This window comes from Jaculus jaculus, chromosome 12 (genome assembly GCF_020740685.1).
Source record: "Jaculus jaculus isolate mJacJac1 chromosome 12, mJacJac1.mat.Y.cur, whole genome shotgun sequence".
In the NCBI taxonomy this organism is placed as follows: domain Eukaryota; kingdom Metazoa; phylum Chordata; class Mammalia; order Rodentia; family Dipodidae; genus Jaculus; species Jaculus jaculus.
In genome coordinates this window covers 57,640,025-57,663,036 of record NC_059113.1, presented here as the reverse complement: position 1 = coordinate 57,663,036, position 23,012 = coordinate 57,640,025, and the positions used below count along the sequence as shown (strand labels likewise).

Below are 23,012 nucleotides of genomic sequence, written 5' to 3'. Positions count from 1 at the left end.
TATTAATGCTACTCACTTTTAGCTAGAGAAGTTTCTTTTCAGATGGTAGTGCCCACTGGGATGACTCAAAAGACAACATAGTACTGAGAAGTGACAGAGGAATGCTCAGCACTGAAACATCTCTATCACACCTTCCAAGACTCAGGGTCCATTGTGGAAGAGATGGCAGAAGGATTGGGAACAGCCAAAGACAGGTTAGGATTGCTTACAATATAAACTTCCAGACACAAAATGGCCTGGATATGCATGACCTTGCAGTGCTTGGCACTACCTACACAAGATCCTCATAATAGGAGGAAAAGATGATGACATAAAAATTAAAGAGAGAAGCCGGGCATGGTGATGGGGCATGGTGATGCACGCCAGCACTTGGAAGCAGAGGTTGGAGGATCACCGTAAGTTAGAGGCCACCCTGACACTACATAGTGAATTCCAGGAGAGCCTGAGCTAGAGGGTGAAACCCTACCTCGAAAAACAAACAAACAAAAAAATTAAAGAGAGATTGAGAGGGGGAGAAGATATGATGGAGGCTGGATTTGTGAAGGGAAAGTGAAGATGGGGAGAAATTATCATGGCTTATTGTTTGTAATTATGGAAGTTGTCAATAAAAAAGTTAAAATGGCAGGGCTTGGTGGTGCACACCTTTAATCCCAGCTCTTGGGAGACAGATGTAGGAGGACTGCCATGAGTTTGAGGCTACATAGTAAATTTCAGGTCAGTTTGGGCTACAACAAAACCCTACCTTGAAAAAAAAATGTATGTATGGGTATAAACATTAAGTTTTTAGAAGGCAGTTTGGTAGCTTAATATATCAATTTAGCCAGACAACAGTAGTAGTTACCTTGCTAGGGTTTATGACTCTCCAGCCATAGGCTTTTGATTAGGTTTTCAGTACCAGGGAGGAATCTGCCCCACCCCACCCAGAAGCCTTCAAATCTAATCAGAGAGCAGTTGGTTTCCCCCTATAGACATGCTATCATTACACCAGTTGGTACATTTAGCCTGGCTGGCCAGCCAAAAAACTTGCAGGGACGACTGCTGGTAGATTGCTAATGACTTTTCTCTCTCAACAGGCTGCATAGCTCTTTCCAGCATCCTGACAGCTCAGTAAGGAGGAGGCTTCCATCTTTGCTCCATCTTGATTTCTCAGTGACCTGCAGGCAAAGCCCCAATATTGATTCTTCCAGTAAATTTCCTGTGTCTTCTGTGATTTCTCACTTGAGTGTTTTAAGTTTTTAAAATTACTTTTTATTTATTTGGAAGAGAAAGAGGCACACAGAGAAGGAAAGAGAGAAGAGAATGGGTGCGCCAGGGCCTTCAGGCACTGCAAACGAACTTCAGACACATGCACCACCTTGTACATCTGGCTTACATGAGTTTTGGGGAATTGAACCTGGGTCTTTTGTCCTTGCAGGCAAAGACCTTAACCACTAAACAATTTTAAAGTTTTCATTGTAGTGATCCTTCATTGGTTAGGTTTATTCCAAGGTACCTTTTTTTTTTTTTTTTGAGGTAGGGTCTCACTCTAGCCCAGGCTGACCTGGAATTCACTATGTAGTCTCAGGATGGCCTCAAACTCACAGTGATCCTCCTACCTTTGCCTCCCAGGTGCTGGGATTAAAGGCATGCACCACTTTTGAGGCAACTGTCACTTCTGAAGAAACTGGTCTAACACGAGTCTCAAACTTTTTTGGGGGTGTCTGTGTGTGTGTGTATTTATTCAAGGTAGAGTCTCACTTTAGTCCAGGCTGTCCTGTCTTCCTACCTGAGCCTTCCAAATGCTGCGATTAAAGGTGTGCATCACCAAGCCAGGCTCAAAAAAAAAATTTTTGAGATAAGGTCTCACTCTAGCTCAGGCTAACCTGGAGTTTACTATGTAGTCTCAGACTGGACTCACTCACAGAGATCCTACCTAAGCTTCCCAAGTGCTGGGGTTGAAAGTGTGCACCACCATGCCCAGCTCAAGTATTTTTGTTTTCTTCATGAGATACCTGGTTCTTCCTCTAAATCAGGCAATGTGTATGCAATGTGGTTTTAACCAAGAATACCATACTTCCTGCCTGCAAATATCTTTTTGGGTCTGAATAGCCACGCATTCCTTGTAACCATTTCTCACTGATTCTGTCTTCCTTAAGATATATATTTGTGAGCATAGAGAAGGGTGGGAAGAGTGAATGGCAAGCCTGGGCAGGGCTTCCTGCCACTGTAGAGAAACTCCAGATGCATGTGCCACTTTGAGCACCTGGCTTTCTGTGAGTACTGGGGAATTGAACTTGGGCTGGCAGGCTTTGCAAACACTTTCAACTGCTGAACCATCTTCCCCTCTAAACACATGAAAGAAGCAGATTAAGCACAGGGCACCAGAGCCTCTAGCCACTCACTGCAAAGGAACTCCAGACACATGCTCCAATTTCTGCATCTAGTTTTTTACATGGGTACTGGGCGAATCAAACCTGGGTCCTTTGGCTTTGCTGGCAAGCACCTTAACCACTAAGCCGTCTCTCCAGCCCTCACTTTTTGAATTTTTTTTTCTTTTTGGTTTTTTGAAGTAGGGTCTCACTGCAGCTAAGGCTTACCTGGAATTCACTTTGCAGTCTCAGGATGGCCTCAAACTCTTAGCAATCCTCCTGCCTCTGCCTCCCGAGTGCTGGGGTTAAAATTGTGCGCCACCACTCCTGGCTCGCTTCTTACATTTTTGTGTGCATTCAATTGCAGGTGCATGTTTGTGTGCGGATGCATGTGTGGAGTTTAAAGTACTAAGGCAGGGTTTCTCTTGGTATCTTGCTCTGCTATTTTTCTTTGCTACACCTGCCCCAAGCTTCCAGGAAATTCTATTTGAACCTGCCACCTTGCTATCAGTGTGCTGGGATGAGAGAAGGGCAGTACATCTTTAGGCTTTTTTTTAAACTTTATTTTATTAATTTGAGAGTGACAAAGAGGCAGAGAGAATGGGCGCACCAGCGCTTCCAGCCACTGCAAAATAACTCCAGATGCATGTGCCACCTTGTGCATCTGGCTTATGTGGGTCCTGGGGAATTGAACCGGGGTCCTTAGGCTTCACAGACAAGTGCTTAACTGCTAAGCCATCTCTCCAGCCCCAGCTTCAGGCTTTTCATGTGGGGTCTGGAGACTGAACTTACTCTACTCTGGCTTGAGCAGCAGTACTTTGTTCACTGAGCCACCTCCCTAGTCCAGGCACTTTACTTTTCCTGTCTGCAAAGAACTTTATCTGGTGCACATTCTAAGCAAAGCCTCAGTCAAGCTCTTCAATCCTCACTGAACAAGGCGAGGACTATAGTTATACATTCAAATAACCCCCAAAGCACGTGGCTTTCACCAATAAGCATTTACTATCCCACAATCCTGAGTGTTTGGGATTCTTGAGTGGCTTCCAGAGTGTTTTGGCTCTGCCTGGCGTGGCTCACTCACAGGGCCACTGCAGGAGGCTGAAGTTGTTGTCAGTGGACTTCTGCAAAAGGCAAGTTCTTCAGCATCTTCATGACCTGAAAGCTGGCTTCTGAAGTAAGGGATCCAGGAGAGGGAGAAGGAAGCCTCACAGTGCTTCATGACCAGGCCTTAGAATGAATACCATTGTTTCTTCAACAGCCCACGGGTAACACAAGTCAGCCCGCTCCATGTGGGAAGGAACCACCGAAAGGGGAGCACCAGAGGCAGAGATCATTGGTGGTTGGCCACCTGAGGCTGGCTACCCTGAGGAAGCCCAGAAACCCTGCAGGAATTCTGAGCCCAGTTCCCATCTTCCTTTATTAATGCTACTCCTTGTCATTAGGCCCCAAGAAAAAAATCTTATTTCAGAGATCTGCAATGACTCATAATTAGTGCTGGAAGGAAAGGGTGGCTATGAAGAAAAACACACTATAGGCAAGGTGAAGGTATCCAGTCCAAGGACCATGTCTGCAGAACTGGAAGAGAGTAGATAATCTTTAGGGAAAAGGAGACTGGTTTGATTCAGGTGTCCCCCATAAACTTAGGTGTTCTGAATGCTAGGTTCCCAGCTGATGGAGATTTGGGAATTAATGCCTCCTGGAGGGGGTGTATTGTTGGGGGCAGGTTTATGGGTGTTAAAGCCAGTTTCCCCTTGCCAGTATCTGGCACACTCTCCTGTCCCTGTTGTCTACCTTATGTAGGCCAGGGGGTGATGTCCATCCTTTGCTCATTCCGTTGTTTTCCCCTGCTATCGTGGAGCTTCCCCTTGGGCCTGTAGCCCAAAATAAACCTCTTTTTCTCACAAGCTGCTCTTGGTTGGGTGATTTCTACCAGCAATGAGAACTTGACTGCAACAGAGACACAAGCTGTCCCTTGGTCCAAGGAGGAAAAGTGGCATGAAACACAAGTGTTGACCTTGTGGGACAGTGACTGCTTCCTTTACAATTTCCAAGGGAAGTCTGATATCTAGTTTGGCCCTGCTTGTGTCAGCTCTTCTTGATTGTCCTAACTCCAAACGGGCTGTGAGCCGAGATTCTTAAATCCAAACCGGAACTGAGTTGGACTGGACTTGGAGATAGGACCTTCACAGGGGTGTTATGTTAAAATGAAGCTATTAGGGTAGGCCTACTCGAGTCTGACAGGTTTACTTGTAAGAAAACAGGAGAAAGAAACTAGGGACATGTGTGCACAGAGGAAAGTTCCAGGAGGACATCAAGATGGTCGCTATTTGCAAGTCAGGAGAGGCCACCAGGAGAACCCAACCCTGTTGGCACTTGGATTTCCAGACACCAAACAGTGCGAGTATCAATGTGTTGTTTAAGCCACCAAGTTCTGTGGTATTTTTCTTTGGTAGCTCTAGCAAACAGATTCCTGAGCCTTTTGGCCTGTTCTGTGATGCTGAGCTTTCTGTGAATGAACTCATGACCTCTGCTGTGTAATGTAGTACGAAAAGTTGGACACAAGGACAGTCTTCCCAGAGCCAATGAGCTGAGGTGCTCTGGGCTTCCCTAAGCAAAGTGGGCCTGCCACAGAGCCACATGTACTGATAGCAGTCAGAGAATGCTTTCACCCCATGTTCCTTCTGGAAGGTTCTTGTTCTCTGATGGTAGTTCTCTGATGGTGTCCAGGCTCAGGGTCACCTCCACAGTCCTGGACATCTTCTCTCTAGCTAGAAAGCACCTTCAGGATTCGTTCCCGCACTTCCTTTGGGCCCAAGGACACCATCATCTCAGCCACAGGGGGTCCTTGCTAGGAAGAGAAAACACTTGAGTTACTGCCTAAAATTATAAGAAATTTATGCCTGAATATACCTAAATCACCCTAGGTCAGCCCTGACCTGTCTTGTACTCCAAAAAAAGAGAGCTACATTTAATTTCATTGGTTAAGTTAATTGCTTATTATTTTGTAGGCCAGGGCTTCATGTGTGCTAGGCAAGTACTTCATCACTGGGCTACACGGCCAGTCCCACTGGTCTTTAACATCCTCAATGAGGTTGACTTCCAGGAGCCTGTTGCCCAGTACATCAATGATTTGTCTCTGTTGGTTATTCCCAGTGACCTCCATGAAAGTGGGGCTATGTCCCTCTTCTCAACTGAAGATCATCTGTGTGTTTGTGCACAGAAGATACTCAACAGTAACCTCTGAGTGAATGAATGAGAGAAGTGCTTGATCTCACATTTCAGTCATCTTGTTGTCCCCCAAACTAGGCCTAGTACATGACAGTAATCTGAAACGGCGAGCTGAAAGGGTAAATAGGGAGCTGTGGGCAACACTGCTGTCCAGCTCCCACCTTACCAGCTGTCCACTGAGGGCCACTCGGAGGAGCTTCATCACGTTACTGTACTTGACGCCTTCCAGGCCTTCTGACAGCTTCTTCAGCTCTGCATTCAGCACATCCTGAGTTAAGCTTGAACCAGCTTTTTCTAAAAGTCTAAAACAAAGCCAGCCTGTAAGAGGCCTGCAGGGCCAATATGCAAGCTGGTGGTGGGTGGGACGTCACAAGACTGGATCATCTACAATACAAACCAGGTCTTATAGGATTAAGGACCTCTCCCACCCCACTGTACAAGTTAGAAAAGTCAGAAATGGGTTGGAGGGATGGCTTAGTGGTTAAGGCATTTGCCTGCAAAGCCAAAGGGCCTCAGTTCTATTCCCCAGGACCCACATAAGCCAAATGCACAAGGGGGGGGGGGGGCGTATGCACCTGGAGTTCATTTGCAGTGGTTAGAGACCCTGGAATACTCATTCTCTCTCTCTCTCACTGCCTCTTTCTCTCTAATAAATAAATAAATTTAAAAAGTCAGAAACAATGAAGGGACCATTTACATACATGACCCAGGCAAGTGGGCATAATATAGAGATGAGAGAAAACAAGAGGACTGATCCTCAAACAAGAGCTCTTTTGGTTTGCTCACCTGTAAAGTGGGCATGACAAAAGTACCAGGACTACATAGGGCTGATTGTGAGTTAACACATAAAGGCACTGAGTACAGTGCTGGGATACCATGTAAATACTAAAAGAAAAAAATTGGGATATGCAGCTAGGCATGGTCATGCATACCTTTAATCCTAGCACTCTGGAAACAGAGGCAGGAGGATGGCTGTGAATTCAATCCTGGAACTCCAGAGTGAGTTCCAGGTCAGCCTGGGCTACAGTGAGACTCTACTTCTAGAAAACAAAAGAAAACATTAATATTTGTCCTGGGGAGATGACATGGGTTTAATTCCTATGTAAAGCTGGTTGTGAAGTGGTGCACAGGTCTGCAGTTGCAAGAGGCTCTAGAGTACTTATTCTGTCTCTTTGCAAATAAATTAATTACAAAAATAATAATTAGGGCTATAGAGATGGCTTAGTGGTTAAGGCGCATACCTGCAAAACTCAAGGACCTAGGTTCAATTCTCCAGTACCCATGTAAGCCAGATGAACAAAGTGTTCCATGTGCTCGAAGTTCATTTGCAATGGCTACAGGCCTTGGCATGCCCAATTCTCATTCTCTCTAGCTTCCTCTCTCAAATAAATAAAATAAAATATTAAAATAATTAGAGAGCTGGAGAGATGGCTTAGTGGTTAAGGCGCTTGCCTGAAAAGCCAACGGATGCCAGTTGCACAAGGAGGTGCATACATCTGGATTCGTTTGCAGAGGCTGAAGGCCCTGGTGCGCCCATTCTCTCCCTCTCTATGCCTCTTTCTCTGTATCAAATAAATACGTAAAATATATTAAAAAATAATTAGGGATCCAGGTATGGTGGTGCACACTTTTAATCCCAACACTTGGCAGGTAGAAGTAGGAGGGTCGTTGTGAGTTCAAGGCCAGCTTGAGACTACATAGTAAATTCCAGCTCTGCCTGAGCTAGAGTGAGACCCTACCTCGAAAAAACAACAACAAAAATAAATAAATAAATAATTAGGGCTGGAGAGATGGCTTAACAGGTAAGGCACTTGCTGCAAAGCCAAAGGACCTAGGTTTGGTTCCCCAGGTCTCACATAAGCCATATATACAAGGTGGTGCATTCGTCTAGAGTGCTAGAGGCCCTGACACGCCCAATCTCTCTATATTTGCTTTTTTCTCTATCTCAAGTAAATAAATAAAACATTTAAAAAATAGTGTTTGTTATATCCAAGAACTCATGGAGATATTGCAGGAGGATCTGAAAAGAAATTTAGGAATGGGTTGTACACAGGACACGAATAATCTCCAAGAAATTTCAAGCCAGGTTGTGGTGGCACCTTCCTTTAATCCCAGTGCTCAGGAGGCAGAAGTAGGAGGATTATTGTGAGTTCGAGGCCAGCCTAAGACTACACAGTAAATTTTAGATCAGCCTGGGCTACAGCAAGACCCCACCTCAAAAAACCAAAAACATTGGAGAGATGACTTAGTGGTTAAGGCACTTGCCTGCAAAGCCTAAGGACCCAGGTTTGATTCTCCAGGTTCTAAGAAAGCCAAATGCACATGGTGACACATGTGTCTGGAGTTTGTTTGTAGTGGCTAGAGGCCCTGACACATCCATTCTCTCTCAAATAAATAATTTCTCTTTCAAACAACAAATAAATAAAATCTCTTTTTCTCTAACTAAAAAATGGAGGTGGGGCCTGGAGAGATGGCTCAGCAATTAAGGCACTTGTCTGCAAAGCCTAAGAACCTGCGTTCAATTCCCCAGTATCCACATAAAGCCAGATGCACAAGGTGATGCATGCATCTGGAGTTCCTTTGCAATAGCTAGAGGCCCAAGGGCACCCATTCTCTCCCCCCCTCTTTCTCTCTCAAATAAATAAATATATATTTTTTTAAATAAATTTTCTGGCTCAGTGACGGAGCCATCTTTGGGAAAGAAACCAAGGAGCAGTCAGTAGCCTCAGCTCTATAACACTCTCCCTCCACCTGCTGTAGAAACTCTTTCCCACTAGCTGCAGCACAGAAGTAGCTACAGCCGGTAGGCCACAACCACTGCACAGTCCTGGCTGCTAAACGTAGGTCCTCTTCAAAATCAGGTCTGAGCTGGGCGTGGTGGTGCATACCTTTAATCCCAGCACTCAGGAGGCAGAGGTAGGAGGACTGCTGTGAGTTCGTTCAAGGCCACCCTGAGACTACATAGTGAATTCCAGGTCAGCTTGGGCAAGAGCAAGAACCTACCTTGAAAAACTAAAAAGAAAAAGGAGGGGGGGCTGGAGGATGGCTTAGCGGTTAAGGTGTTTGTCTGCAAAGCTAAAGGACCCAGGTTTGATTCCCCAGGACCCACGTTAGCCAGATGCACAAGGGAGCGCAAACATCTGGAGTTTGTCTGCAGTGGCTGGAGGCCTTGGTGTGCCCATTCATTCATTCTCTATTTCTCTGCCAAATAAATAAATAAATAGTCAAGTCTGAGTTTCAAGATTTCCCCAGTCACTGGAGCTGTCCTAGCTCTGCCTCTGAGTCAGGGCAAGAAATGGGAGTAGCGTGGGGTGAGTACGTTCTACAGCAACTTCCCAGTTCTAAAATTTCAACTGAGATTTATTTGCAAGCACAGAGAGACAGAGAAGGGGGGGACATGCCAGGGACTCTAGCAACTGCAAACAAACTCCATATGCATGTACCACATTGTACATCTGGCTTATGCAGGTGCTGGGAAACTGATCCTGGGTCTTTGGCTTTGCAGGTAACTGTCTTAACAACTGATCCATAACTTCAGCTCTCATCTGAGAATCTAACTTGGGACAGGAAGGTCTGGAGCTGGTGACCTTCACTGTTAGGCATCTAAAAAGGCAGCTCTCATACCCACCACTTGGGAAAGGGTCCACACGGTGTGCTTCAAAGGCGAGCGCACTGTGAAGCACTACTAGCTCAGGGAAGTGGGCTGCCAGGTGCTTACAGGAAACAGCACCAGACACCACCGCCAGACTTCAGCAATTGTGCTTCAGTTTGATACACAGAAAGTTGGGCATGGTGACATACACCTATAATCCCAGCACTTTGGAAGCAGGGGCAGAATACAGGATCAGGAACTCAGGACCAGCCTCAGCGAGAGAGTTCCAGGCCAGTCTAGGCACATGAAACCACCATAAGAAGAAAAAAAAAAAAAAAAAAAAAAAAAAGAAAACCTTGGGCTGGAGAGATTGGGCTTAACGATTAAGGCACTTACCTACAAATCCTAAGGACCCAGATTAAATTCTTCAGTACCCATGTAAAACCAGATGCACAAAGTGGTACATGCATCTGGAGTTTGTTTCCAAGTGGCTAGAGGCCTTGCCATACCCATTCTCTCTGTCTGACTCTTCCTCTGTCTCACTCTATTTGCAAATAAATAAATAAATTTTTTAAAAAAGCAAAAAATGGGCTGGTGAGAAGGCTTGGCAGTTAAAGGTACTTGCTGGCAAAGCTTGATGGCCCGGGTTCAATTCCCCAGTACCCATGTAAAGTCAGATGTACAAAGTGGTGCATGTGTCCCAAGTTCATTTGCAATGGCAGGAAACCCTGGCACACATATTCTCTATTTTTTTCTAACTCTTTATTTATTTAAGAGAGAGAGAATGGTTGTGACATGGCTCTCAGCTACTGCAAACGAACTCCAGATGTATGCGCCACTTTGTGCATCTGGCTTACCTGGGTTCTGGGGAACTGAACCTGGGTCCTTAGGCTTCACAGGCAAGTGCCTTAACCACTAGGCTATCTTCTCTCCAGTTCCCTATTCTGTATTTTAATATATTGAAAGCCTAATCCCCAAGATGTTGGCATTTAGAGGGAAGACTGTGTGGGGCATGGTAGTGTATGCCTTTAATCCTAGCATTTGGGAGGCAGAAGCAGGAGGACCACTTTGAGTTCAAGGCCAGCCTGCGAATACATAGTAAATTCCAGCTTATACTGGACTAGAAAGACCCTACTTCGAAAAATCAAAAGAGGGAAGACCTTGTGGGAGGAATAAGATTAGTGCCCACATGAAAAAGACCTTTTAAAAATCTCTCAACCTGAGCTAGAGAGATGGTTTAATGGTTAAGACGCTTGCCTGAGAAGCCTAAGTACCCATTCATGTTCAACTCTCTAGATCCGATAGTCAGATTCACAAAGACAAGGCAAGCGCAAGGTCGCACATGCCCACTAGGTGGTGCAAGCATATGGAGTTCAATTGCAGTGCTCAAGGCCCTAGCAGGCCAATTCTCTCTCCCTCCCTCCCTCCCTCCCTCTCTCTAAAATTAAAAAGAAAAAGAAAAAGCAACTAAAAAGAAAAATATCCCTTATATTTTCTACCACATGAGGACACAGTAAAAAGCCAAAAGAGAAAAAGGCCCAGGAAGTCAGCCATTAACAGAAAATGAATTGACAGGCACCTTGACTGGGAACCTCCAGTCTCCAAAACTGGAAACAGATGTTTGCTATTTAAGAAACCTGGTATGATGTTCTGTTATAGCAGCCCTATTGGACTGAGACAATTATAAGCTGGGTCACATAATTACTGCTGTTTATGAAATCATGGAGATGAAATGCTACCAATACAAAATACAATATAGCAACTGGGTATGGTCTTTCACACCTTTAATCCCAGAAGCTGGGGCAGGAGGATGGTCTTGAATTGAAGGCCAACCTGGACTACAGAATGAGTTCCAGGTCAGCCTGGATTAGAGTAAAAAAAAAAAAAAAAAAAAAAAAAAAGAATAGAAGAAAGAATGAGAGGTCCCAGGCAGCCACTAATGGCAGCTCAGAGCATGTCAGAACTGGCTTGGACCTTGGCATAGGCATAATAGGGAAATCTAGTGACCTGGTAGCTTCTGAACATTTGGGTGTCATCTTTCCTGACTTGAGTGGCATTCCCAGTATCTCTGAAATCTAATCCATAGCAGGGATCAAGAGTTAAGACAGAGTCTTGGTGAATTAGAACTAAAAGCCCCACTGTGGCATGTCCCAAATCCATACAGTATTATTAGTAATAATCACTCTTTAGGCATTGACCTTGGAGATGGACTTGCAGACACGCTTACTAAAGTCCATGCAACGCTATTCAATATAACCTTATTTCTAATACCAAAGTTGGAAGAAGCCCACATGCCCAGCAATAGGAGATGAGTTAAATTCTGGATTAACTGTGGGGTAAGTTTAGCTATAGAAAAGAATGAGGGTGGAAAAAAGAAAAAATGAAAAGAAATGTGGTGGCGCACACCTTTAATCCCAACACTTGGGAGGCAGATGTAGAGGATTACTATGAATTTGAGGCCAGCCTGAGAATTCCAGGTCAGCCGAGGCTAGACCTATACCCTACCTTGAACACACAAAACAAACAAACAAACAAAAACAACATGGTATGATTAGTACACACCTATAATCCCGAGAATCAAGAGAATTAGCAATTCAAGGCCAGTCTTGGATACATAGTGAATGTGAGAACATCCAGGGCTATGTTAGACCCTGTCTTAGCCAAAAAGGAAAACAATGAGAATGCTTTTTGTAAATTTGGCCCCTCACCAGATTTTTTTGGTGGATTTGATAGAATAGTAGCCCATGCCTACGGTCCTAGCTACTTGGGGGGATAAGGTAGAGGTGATCACTTGATCTGTTTGGGACCTTGGGACCAGGTTGAGCAACATTCATTTTCTCTTAAGAGGGCTGGGGAGATGGCTTAGCAGTTAAGGTGCTTGCCTGCAAAGCCTAAGGACCCATGTTCAGTCTCTTTCCAGATTCCATATAAGCTACGCACACAAAGGTGACACAAGCGCAAAGTCGCACATGCGCACTAAGTAGTGCAAGCATCTGGAGTTCAACTTCAGTGGCTGATGCCCTGGAGCACCAATTCTCTCTCTCTCTCAAAAACAGAAAACAAATCACTGTCCAAGTACTTTGAGTGAATGGGTGTGCCAGGGCCTAAGCCACTGCAAAGGAACTCCAGACACATGAGCCACCTTGTGTATCTGGCTTATGTGGGTCCTGGGGAATCAAACCTGGGCCCTTTGGCTTTGTGGGCAAGCGCCTTAGCCGCTAAGCCATCTCTCCAGCCCTCAAGTACTTTATATGTATGTAAAGCAATATGGAATATTGCTAGAGCCATCTAGATATCTAAGCCTGTATAGGTTTAATTCTCTATTCCCCCAACTTTCTAGGTACATTACTTCAAACAAGTTACCTAACCCCTCTGTGACTCAATTTCTTCATTTGTAAAAATGAGAGGTATGTAGATGTGGTGGTATACACCTTTAATCCCAGTACTTGGGAGGATGTTAGGAGGATCACCATGAGTTTGAGGGCAGCCTAAGACTACATAGTGAATCCTAGGTCAGCCTGAGGTAGAGAATGAGAACTTATCTCAAAAAGCACCCCCCCCCCCAAAAAAAGAGGTAATGATAGTACTTACTTGACTTGGTTGCAAATTTAAGTGTGTGTGTATTTAATATATAAAATACTAACAGGCATGGTGGCACATGCCTTTAATCCCAGCACTTGGGAGGCACAGGTAGGAAGATTGATGTGAGTTAAGGCCAGCCTTGTGACTGCATAGTGAATTCCACACCAGCCTGAACTACAGCCTTCAAAAAAATCCTTAAACACAGAATAGTAGTAGGGGCTGGGGAGACACCTCAGTTGTTAATATGCTTGCCATGTAAGTATGAGGACCTGAGTTCATTCACAGAATCTACGTAATACGTGTACTCCCAGTAGACAGGCAGATCCTTGCAGCTTGCTGGCCCGCCAGTCTATCCTAATTAGGCAATTTCCAAGCCAATGAGAGGGCTTGTCTCAAAAAAGGTGGATTGTGCCCAAGGATCTATGCCTGAGGAACTACACCTGAGGTAGGTAGGTTGTCCTTTGGCCTACACATGCATGCACAAAGAAACTAAAAGCGAATACATAAGTGCATTAGCTTAATAGATATATTTATAAATTCTTTTTTCAAAGTAGAGGCTCATTCTAGCCCAGGCTGACCTGGGATTCACAGGGATCCTCCTATGTGCACCACCATGCCCCGCTCCCCTGCTATTTTCTGGGTTTTTTTTTTGTTTTTTTGTTTTGTTTTGTTTTGTTTTTTCGAGGTAGGTTCTCACTCTAGCTCAGGCTGACCTGGAATTCACTATGGAGTCTCAGGGTGGCCTCAAACTCACGGCGATCCTTCTACCTCTGCCTCTCAAGTGCTGGGAGTAAAGGCATGAGCCACCACGCCCTGCACCTGCTACTATTTTCTAATGTGACCTTCAAAACAAAAAGATGGAAGGAGCTAGTCATGGTGGCTCATGTCTACTTGAGAGGCTGAAATAGGAGGATCTCTGTTAGTTTGAGGCCAGCCTGAACTACAGAGTGAGTTTCAAGGTAAGTGTGGGCTAGAATGAGACTCTGTTTCAAACAAACAAACAGAGAAGTAAAATAAATACCTGTGTTTTCCTTGCTTAGTGTCTGCATTCTCCTTTCTGCTGATACTAGAACCCAAAATCTCCTGGGAATTATCCATCTTCCATGCTCAGCCCATGTGCCTTTTGTTTTACATTTTATTTTATTTATTTACCAGAGAGAGAGAGGGAGGGAGGGAGGGAGGGAAGGAGGGAGGGAGGGAGAGAGAGGAGAACAAACATGTACATGCCAGGGCCTGTAGCCACTGCAAAGGAACTCTAGACACATGTGCAACCTGGTGTATCTGCCTTATGTAGGTACTGGGGGATCAATCATGGGTCCTAGCCAGGCATGGTGGCATGTGCTTTTAATCCCAGCACTAAGAGGCAGAGGTAGGAAGATTGTGAGTTCAAGGCTAACCTGAGACTACATAGGGAATTCCAAGTCACCTTGGGCTATAGTGAAACCCTACCTAAAACAAAACAAAACACAACACAACACAACACAACACAACAACAACAAAAAAAACCTGGGTCTTGATGCCAGGCATGGTGGCGCACGCCTTTAATCCCAGCACTTGGTAGGCAGAGGTGGGAGGATTACGGTGAGTTTGAGGCCCCCTTGAGACTCCATAGTGAATTACAGGTCAGCCTGGGCTAGAGAGAGGTCTGTAGGCTTCACAGGCAAGAACCTTAAACACTAAGCCATCTCTCCACCCTCCCCCTCTTTCAAAGAAGACATAGTCTCACGATATGACCTAGGCTGGTCTCAAATTCTCCCGTAGTACTGGGATAACAGGAACGTACCACCACACTTAGCTGAGATGAAGGATCCTAAAGGCAAGGAGAAAATTACTCAGTCCCAGATTGCCTACTAAAGACCAATATAGAAACAGGAAGGAACTTCCATTTGTATAACCCAGAATTCCACCCTTTGCCTAACACACAGCTTTTGCAGAAAGAATGGCCAGCCTGGAGCAGAGGGGAGAGAGTCCTGGTCACTGTGTGGCACCAGTACTAAACTTTGCTATAACTTTGCACCTCCAGCCTTTGTAATCACATAAAGCAGCATGCCCATCTGCTTAAGCCAGCGTGGGTTGTGGTTTCTGCCTGGATAATTAAAAGAATTCCGTTACTGAGCTAAACATGTTAAGTGAAACAATCCACACTGACCAATACTGCATTTTCTCTGATATGCAGAATCTAGATTTAAATATAAAGAGACTCTCCAGAACCTAAGTTAGCTAGATGCATAAAGGTGAAGCAAGAGCAAGGTCGTACAAGCCCATTAGGCAGCAAAGGCGTCTGGAATTCGATTGCAGTGGCTGAGGCCCTCACATGCCAATTCTCTCTTTCTGTCTGTCTCGCTCTTTCTCTGAAATAAGACAGAATAAATAAATAAATTTTAAAAGCCACTGAGTGAACGTTTTTAACTCATCATAGGTTTGTGGGCTGTTGGGAGGAAAAGAGCCAGAGCAGGGAGACAGTAGGGGTGTGGCCCTTAGCCAGGTCTGTAGATACTCACCCCAATACACGCTCAGCAATCACATCCACCTTCTCTGAGTCAGCACCCAGCTGTGCTCGACCCACAGCAGGGCGAGTCCACAGGTAAGAGTACATTGGAGAGACCAGATCCTGCAGGCGGCAGATGTGGCCCTGGGGAAAGAGGCAATTGACACATGCACTGTCACGGGGCTTTATCAATGCTACAGACAAAAAAGAGTCCTCCAAAGCACACCTGTCACAGGACTCTGCAAACACGGGAGACAGGAAGGAGCCCCCAAGCCACACCTGTCGCAGCAGGATGATCCTCTCCACATACGCTGGGTCCAGAACAGTCCTGTCTTGCAGCTGGCTCCCAAATGCCTCCTTCACAAGGGCCTGCAGCTTCTCTACCAGCTGACGCCTCTTGATCTCACTGTTCACCAGCTGACAGAGGTGCAGCCTATGGGAAAAGTTATGGGCTACCCTGCTACTGGCACCCCAGGTTCACCCAAATCCTTCCCACCAGGACAGCAGTTGGGGTTGGAGGAATAACATACAACCCAAACCCCAACCACCATGCTAAAAAAAATGAGCTTTGACCAAGGTCAGCACCAGCCCGAGTCCACACAACAGGCAGACTTGCTGTGTTTCCAGTGTTTTTTCATTTCTTCCTCTTCCTCCCTCTTCCCCTGTCCTGATCTTCTTCCCTTTCAAGGCAGGGTCTCACTGTAGCTTAGGCTGCCTTGAACTAATGACATTCCTTCTGCCTTAGTCTCCCAATGGTTGGGATTATAGACGTGAGCCACAATGACAGCTTCTTTCTTTTTCTTTATTTTTGCAGGACAGAGAATAAACTCAGGGCCTCGTGCATACTAAACAAGCACTCTACCACTGAGCTACATCTCATCCCGCTGGCTGCTGCTATTTTTCTTTTTAAAGGTATGCACCACCAAGCCAAGCAATGTTAAAGGTTTATTTTTATTTATTTATTCGAGAGAGAGAGAGAGACAGAGGAAGAGATAGAGAGACAGAATGGGTGCACCAGGGCCTCCACGCACTGCAATACAACTCAAAATGCATGTGCCCCTTTGTGCATCTGGTTTATGTGGGTCCTGGGGAATTGAACCAGGGTCCTCAGGCTTCACAGGCAAACATCTTAACCACTAAGCCATTTCCCCAGCCCGCTGCTGCTATTTTTAAACTAGAAGTGTTCATATAAGATTCTGCTTCCCTTTGCTATAGATGCAAAAAGCCATCAGCTACCCTCAGTGCTTCAAGTAGCCGGGGCAGGATGGAAGCTGCTGGAGCACAGTGCGGCTGTCCTTCCTCTGCTTCCTCCTCTTGGCCAGGCTCCTCTCCCCATGGCCTCTACAGGCACCTGAGTTTACAAAGCTGAATGTTAGCTGAAGGAAGTATCTCCTCCTAGCTTTCTCTGCATCACAGGGTTTGGCATAAAAGAAGAGGCAAAACCATGGATTTCTAGGATTTGGAGGAGGCTATTTGAATTAAGGACCCCCAGTTTAAAGTTTGGGTTTTGGGCTGGAGAGATGGCTTAGTGGTTAAGGCACTTGTGTGTGAAGCCCAAGGACCCTGGTGTGATTCTCCAGATCCCACATAAGCCAGATGCACAAGGTGGCACATGTGTCTGGAGTTCATTTGCAGTGGCTAGAGGCCCTGGTGTGCCTGTTCTCTCTCTCTCCCTCTCTCTGCCTCAAAAAAAAAAAAAAAAAAAAAAAATCAGAAAAAAAAAAGTTTGGGTTTTACCAGTTCAAACTTTTCCTTCCCAGAACTCCTTTAGTTGTCTGATTTTCTTCTTAGGGAGCAGTAAAGCTTCTAAAACACCAAGCCTCAGACCAAGCCTTGTCATCTTCGGTCCCTTGGGTACCCTACTCTTCCCTGGAAGTATTAGAGGACCAAGAACAGACATAGAGCAGTGTGGGGCTTGGGACTGTTGTGAGGCAAATGGCCTGGAAGAAGAGTGTGGCAAAACTGGGGGAAGCATCTCATAGGCTCTGAACTAGAGCAGGCCTGAGTGCAAAGCCTGCCTGCCAAATGTGCACAGCAAGTCACACAACCACTGGAGGCCAGCTGTGGTGGTTTGGCTCAGGCATCCCTCATAAACTTAGGTGTTCTGAATGCTAGGTTCCCAGCTGATAGCAACTGGAAATTAAAGCCTCTTGGAGGCAGTGTATGGTTGGGGGCGAGCTTATGGGTGTTATAGCCAGTCTCTCCTTGTTTGACACATTCTTCTATTGCTACGGTCCACCTATGTTGGCCAGAGGGTGATGTCCACCCTCTGCTCATGCCATTGTTTCCCCCTGCCATCATGGAGCTTCCCCTTGAGTCTGTGAGACAAAATAAACCCATTTTTCTCAAAAGCTGCTCTTGGTTGGGTGATTTCTACCAGCAATGCAAACCTGACTGTGACTGTGAATGCCTGTTGCTGTGTGATAGCGAGGATTCAGTAGGGCTGAGGCCAAGACCTGTCATCAATGACGTTTGGGGGTTCTACAAAGAGGTCCTGATATGACACAAGTAAAAGAACAAAACCCTTCAAGATGCCACATGGGCCAGCTGTGGTGGTGCACACCTTTAATCCCAGCCATGTGGAATGCACACTGGCCAGTACAATTTAATTTTTTGTTTTGTTTTGGTTTTTCAAGGTAGGCTCTTGCTCTAGCCCAGGCTGCCTTGGAATCACTATCTAGTCTCAGGCTGGCCTCGAACTCACAACAATCCTACTTCTCCCCCCCGCCCCGAGTGCTGGGATTAAAGGTGTGTAACACCACACCTGGCTTCAATTTAGTATTTTTTGCCTTGTTTTTGGTATTTTGTTTTGAAGCAGGGACTGGTTATAGCTCAGGCTAGCCTCAAATTCAGCAATACTCAACCTGTCTCCCAAGTACTGGTACTAAAGGTGTGCGTCACGGGCTAGAGAGATGGCTTAGTGGTTAAGGTGTTTGCCTGCAAAGCCAAGGGATCCAGGTTTGATTCCTGCCAGATGCACAAGGTAGTGCATGCATCTGGAGTACTTTGAGGTGGCTAGAGGCCCTGGTGTGCCCATTCTCTCTATCTGCCTCTTTCTCTCTCTCATAAATAAATAAATAAGGGCTAGAGAGATGGTTCAGTGGTTAAGGCAGTTATTGGCAAAGCCAAAGGACCCAGGTTCAATCCCCAGTACCCAAGTAAGCTGTAAGCCAAATACACAAGGTGGCCCATGCATCTGGAGTTCATCTACACTGGCTAGAGGTCCTGGTGTGTCCCCTTTCCTTCCCCCCCCCCCCACGAGATAGGACCTGGTGTGCCCATTTTTTTTCTCTCTCTCAAATAAATTAATTTTAAAAAATAGGGCTGGAGAGATTGCTTAGTGGTTAAGATGCTTGCCTGCGAAGCCAAGGGACATAGGTTTGATTTCCCAGTACCCACGTAAGCCAGATGAACAAGGAGGCACATGTGTCTGGAGTTTATCTGCAGTGGCTAGAAGACCTGGTGTGCCCATTCTCTCTCTCTCTTTTCTCTCTCTCTCCTTGCAAATAAATAAATAAAGAGAAAAATAAGTAAAATCTTAAAAAGGTGTGCATCACTGTACTGGCTTATTTTTTGTTTTTAAAATATTTTATTTATTTGTGAGAAAGGGACAGATAGAGAGAATGGGTGCATTAGGATAGCTAGTCACTACAAACTCCAGACACAAGTACCATTTTGTGCATCTGGCTTACGTGGGTACTGGGGAATCAAACATGGGTCCTCAGGCTTAGCAGGCAAGTGCCTTAACTGCTAAGCTATCTCTCCAGCTCTTGTTTTTTTCTGAGACAAAGTCTCATTATATAGCCTATGCTGGTGTAGAACTCTCCATCTTCTCACCTCAGCCTCCTGGGTTCCAAATACAAGCCACACCTGACTGAAGACAACTATTTTTCTTTAAGCAACTTTCAAGAAAACACAGAAATACAGCATCAAAACTATGGAATCTCCTAAGCAGTTAAACTAGGTAACAGGAAGGGATTTTTAAAACCAGGAGACCTTTTTGGCCTTACTTGTGAAAATACATGTAAGGTGCAGGGTCTGAAACAAGGAAGTGCTAAATAAAGTTTAACTACTATTCCTACTCTCACCTTACCACTAATACTCATACTGTGGTGGTAGCTAATGTATTTACTGCTTTTGAAATAAGCATGGCAAAGGGCTTGACGAGGTAGACACATGTGATGATAACTCAGCTTTGGCTGAGTTGAACCCATCAACTTTTCTCCCCTTCCTATTGTATACCATGTTCCTCAGAACCCAAACATTTCACCCTGGAGGGATTCAAATTGAAATATACACTGTTAAAACTCAGTAAACATCTCCGGAAGTTCCTAAAGCTTATAAACTTTGTAAAGGCCCTCTCCAAGGTTACCTAAGGAATAAGAACTGCTCGAAGAGGAGACTCCCACAGGAAAGCTGGCTTGTTACAAGTTAGGCAGTGAGCTCCAGAGATGTAGCTTTCAGAAGTTATCACTCATGCTGGAATGGGCTTTCCCATGATACAGCTGCCTCTGAGCCGTCCTGCTCTTGGAAGTAAACCAAGCTGGACTCTGGTGCCACCACTACTTCGGTTGTTGTCACTGTCCTATCTGCAGTGACAGATGTTTGTTCATATCTCTCAAAGAAAAGTCCACGCAGCAATCCCTGAGTAAAAAACCCACCTGTCTTCTGACTCCACCTTGTATTTCAGGAAGTGCGGAAAGGCATCATAAAGAACATCCCCTGACCTGAATCCATTTTTTCTGGAAATAATACTTTCCCTATACTAAAAAAAGTAAGGAAACTGCATGGTGGCACACACCTTTAATTCCAGCTCTTGGGAGCAAAGGTAGGAGGATCAATATGAGTTCCATGTCAGCGTAGGCTAGAGTTAGACACTACCTTGAAAAACCAAACAACAAAACGAACAAACAAAAACCCACCCATTTAACTGACCTTACAGTTCTGATGGGAGAAGTAAATGAAGTGATATCCTTAAAATAGCTACAGTTGAGCTAAACATGATTGTGCATGCCCATAATCCCAGCAGTCAGGTGGAGGCAGGAAGGTTACAGGAGTTCAAAGTCATCTCGACTACATATGTTTTCAAGAGCAGCCTGGGCTACATGAAACCCTATCTTAAACCAGTGCTCAAAGACAGGCACCACTGCTAAGTGCAAATCTGGTCAATGGCTTCATACTAATGATGATGTCAACAATGAGCTGAAATGTAACCATCTATACAGGTTTTAAAGTAAAGAACTACTTGAAATTTTTAATAAGTACCTGAAACATACATGAGACAGTGCCCAGATTTGCTGAGCAGAGGATGAAGAGTGACTAAAGGAAGGTATACCTCTCTAGGCTCTTGAGTGTCAACAAAACCATGCGAAGGTGGCTAGGAACACAGGCATGAGGACAAAACCAACCTCTACCACTTACAGAGAACTTCTGTGGCCAAGGACTGCGTAAGATACCTCCATTCACACTTAACTCTGACAATAATCACCTGAATACCATTACTAGCCACACTTTAGAGAAGAGGAAGAGTAGAGAGGTAAAGTAACTCCCTTGTGGCTATGGATCCTTGGATACCACAGCCAAAGTCAAAATGAGGTGTGACTCCAGGGCCTTCCACTCTGGGATCTATCATGGACAAGGAGGCCTTTTCTGCCAGAGGCACTATGCTCCCCTGTAACTCAGGCTGGTCTGGAACTCATAAATCTAGCGCCACAATTTTCCAAGGTGTATACCACTATGGCTGGCTCTCCACTCACCTATTAAATTCTGGGAGCTTCTCCAGGTCTAGCAGGGCTGAGTGGCAGGTGATCCGGGTCAAGTCGAACTGTGCTATCAGCTCTGGCAGGGTCCTGCCCATCTGGTTCTCTGCAAGTGAGGTCACTCAGCAGCTCTGCCTGCTCCCTCCGTTCCCTCGTTTCCTTCCTCAGATTCTTCTTTTCCTTATATTGCTCAGGCTAGCCTATAAATTTTGACCCTTTTTCCTCAGTCCCCTTTTCCCTCAAGTAGGTGGGATTATAGGAGTTAGCCCTCCTCCTATTTTTCTCTCTGTGAAATCAGTGGACATTTTGGTCAGACATAAGCCTACAGTACTATATCCCTTACTGTCACATTGGCCAGTTACTCACCTCCCAGAGCCTAAAAACCATCTTACAAACTGAGGTTAAGAAGTACTTATGGCTCAAGGACACATTAAGGATTAAACGAACAGAGAAGAGTAAACAGTAAGGAGAGTATGACTGTCATTTCAGAAATCTTTGCCACAGGATGTCCTTATTGGTGTTTGGTTCTTTAAGGTTTGGACTACAGTCCTGAGCCAAGTCCAGGGGTTCAGTTTGTAGTGAAGAGAGTCACGGAAGCATCAGTAATACGGCAGAGCACACACGTGCACAACTGCAGCAGTCACAGGGTCGGGAGTTTTGCTGCTGTGGAATGGCAGGCAGTGGGCCAGTTCCTTACACTCACAAGCTCAGCGACTCCTAAGCAGCTGTGTGACGTGGACCCTGTCACCACTGCACACACAGGACTGAGCCTTGAAGCACTTGGAGGGCAGGGACTATGGCTACTGTGTTCACTGGGGCCCCAGTACTCACCTTTAACAAGAAAGTTGTGTGCAAAAACTAAGTGAGGGACCTGACTCAACAAACATTTGTTCAACAGAATAATGAACTTGTCCACGATCATATGGCCAGCTGACGGCACAGCTGGGCCTGACAACCAGGTCTCCTCCCAAAGCTCCTTCTCTGCACTGCCACTCTCCACCACCCTGACCACCCTGGTGTGCAGGTACCTGCAAAGCCTGAGCCACAGTTGGTAACGATGTCAAGCAAGGTTTCAGGCAGAAAGCCGGCAGCAGCAAAGTGCTCCAGGAAAATGTCCCCTTGCCGCTTGGACAACTTGCTACCATCCCTGTTGAGGAGCAGGGGCAGGTGAGCAAAGTGAGGTGGCTGCCAGCCCAGGGCTTGGTAGAGGAGCAGGTGCTTGGAGGTGGAGACGAGCCATTCGGAGCCCCGGAGCACGTGGCTGATACCCATGTGATGGTCATCTACCACACAGGCCAGGTGGTAGGTGGGGAAGCCGTCACTCTTCAGGATGACTGGGTCCCCCTCTATATTGGCCACTTCATGCTGATTCCAGCCATATACCAAATCCCGGAAGGCTGGTGCCACCTCCTGCAAGCGGAAGCGGATAGCAGGTCTGGGGACACTGGCAAGCCTCTGGGCTACCTGAGCCTGGCTCAGGCTCCGACACCGATTGTCATACCTGTTGGGAAGCAGGACAACAGAAAAGGTATGAAAGCCAGTGATCAAACAGGCATCCCACTTTTATCTCTCCAGTTGTCTTCCACTTGCAGTGATGGGGACTGAACCCTGGGCCTGCCAGGAAACCCCCTGCCACACAGCTAGCTATAAACCCCCACTGTCCCCTTGGTCTCTGAAAGCTTTTGACCTTGGGGCAGTTTTTACTCTTTCTGATAACAATGAAGTTTTATGGGGTTACAGTGTAGCAGACTTTGTTTGCCCACCTACTGGCCATTGCCCCCTTTCCCTTGCTAACCAGACTATGTAAAACTGCTTTGATGGCGGCTAGAATCTCAATGGATACAGTCATCTTATGGTTTCATGCCCTGGAGACTAACCCAGGCGGGAAGGCAAGCCCATCCTAGTCACGGAGAAGCGAAGAAAACTACACTCAGTGTAGAAGAATAAGCTCCTGGGAGAAGTTTTGTTGTGGTGGTGGTTGTTCAGATGAGGCTGTAAAAGCAAGCTTTTCTCCG

General features: G+C 45.8%; 1 protein-coding gene across 1 annotated transcript in view; it reads right to left on the bottom strand.

Moving 5' to 3' along the window:
• Positions 1-4,186: 4,186 nt before the first annotated feature.
• The window catches only part of Ears2 (glutamyl-tRNA synthetase 2, mitochondrial), a 39,578-nt gene continuing 20,752 nt past the window's right edge, over positions 4,187-23,012 (bottom strand). The window contains exons 4-9 of the mRNA XM_004670202.2: positions 22,026-22,498; positions 20,995-21,103; positions 15,518-15,671; positions 15,252-15,382; positions 5,743-5,878; positions 4,187-5,196 (exon numbers count right to left, since the gene is read on the bottom strand). Of these exons, the coding sequence (XP_004670259.2) occupies positions 5,113-5,196; positions 5,743-5,878; positions 15,252-15,382; positions 15,518-15,671; positions 20,995-21,103; positions 22,026-22,498 (1,087 nt within the window). The 3' untranslated portion in view covers positions 4,187-5,112. The remainder of the gene's footprint in view (positions 5,197-5,742; positions 5,879-15,251; positions 15,383-15,517; positions 15,672-20,994; positions 21,104-22,025; positions 22,499-23,012) is intronic.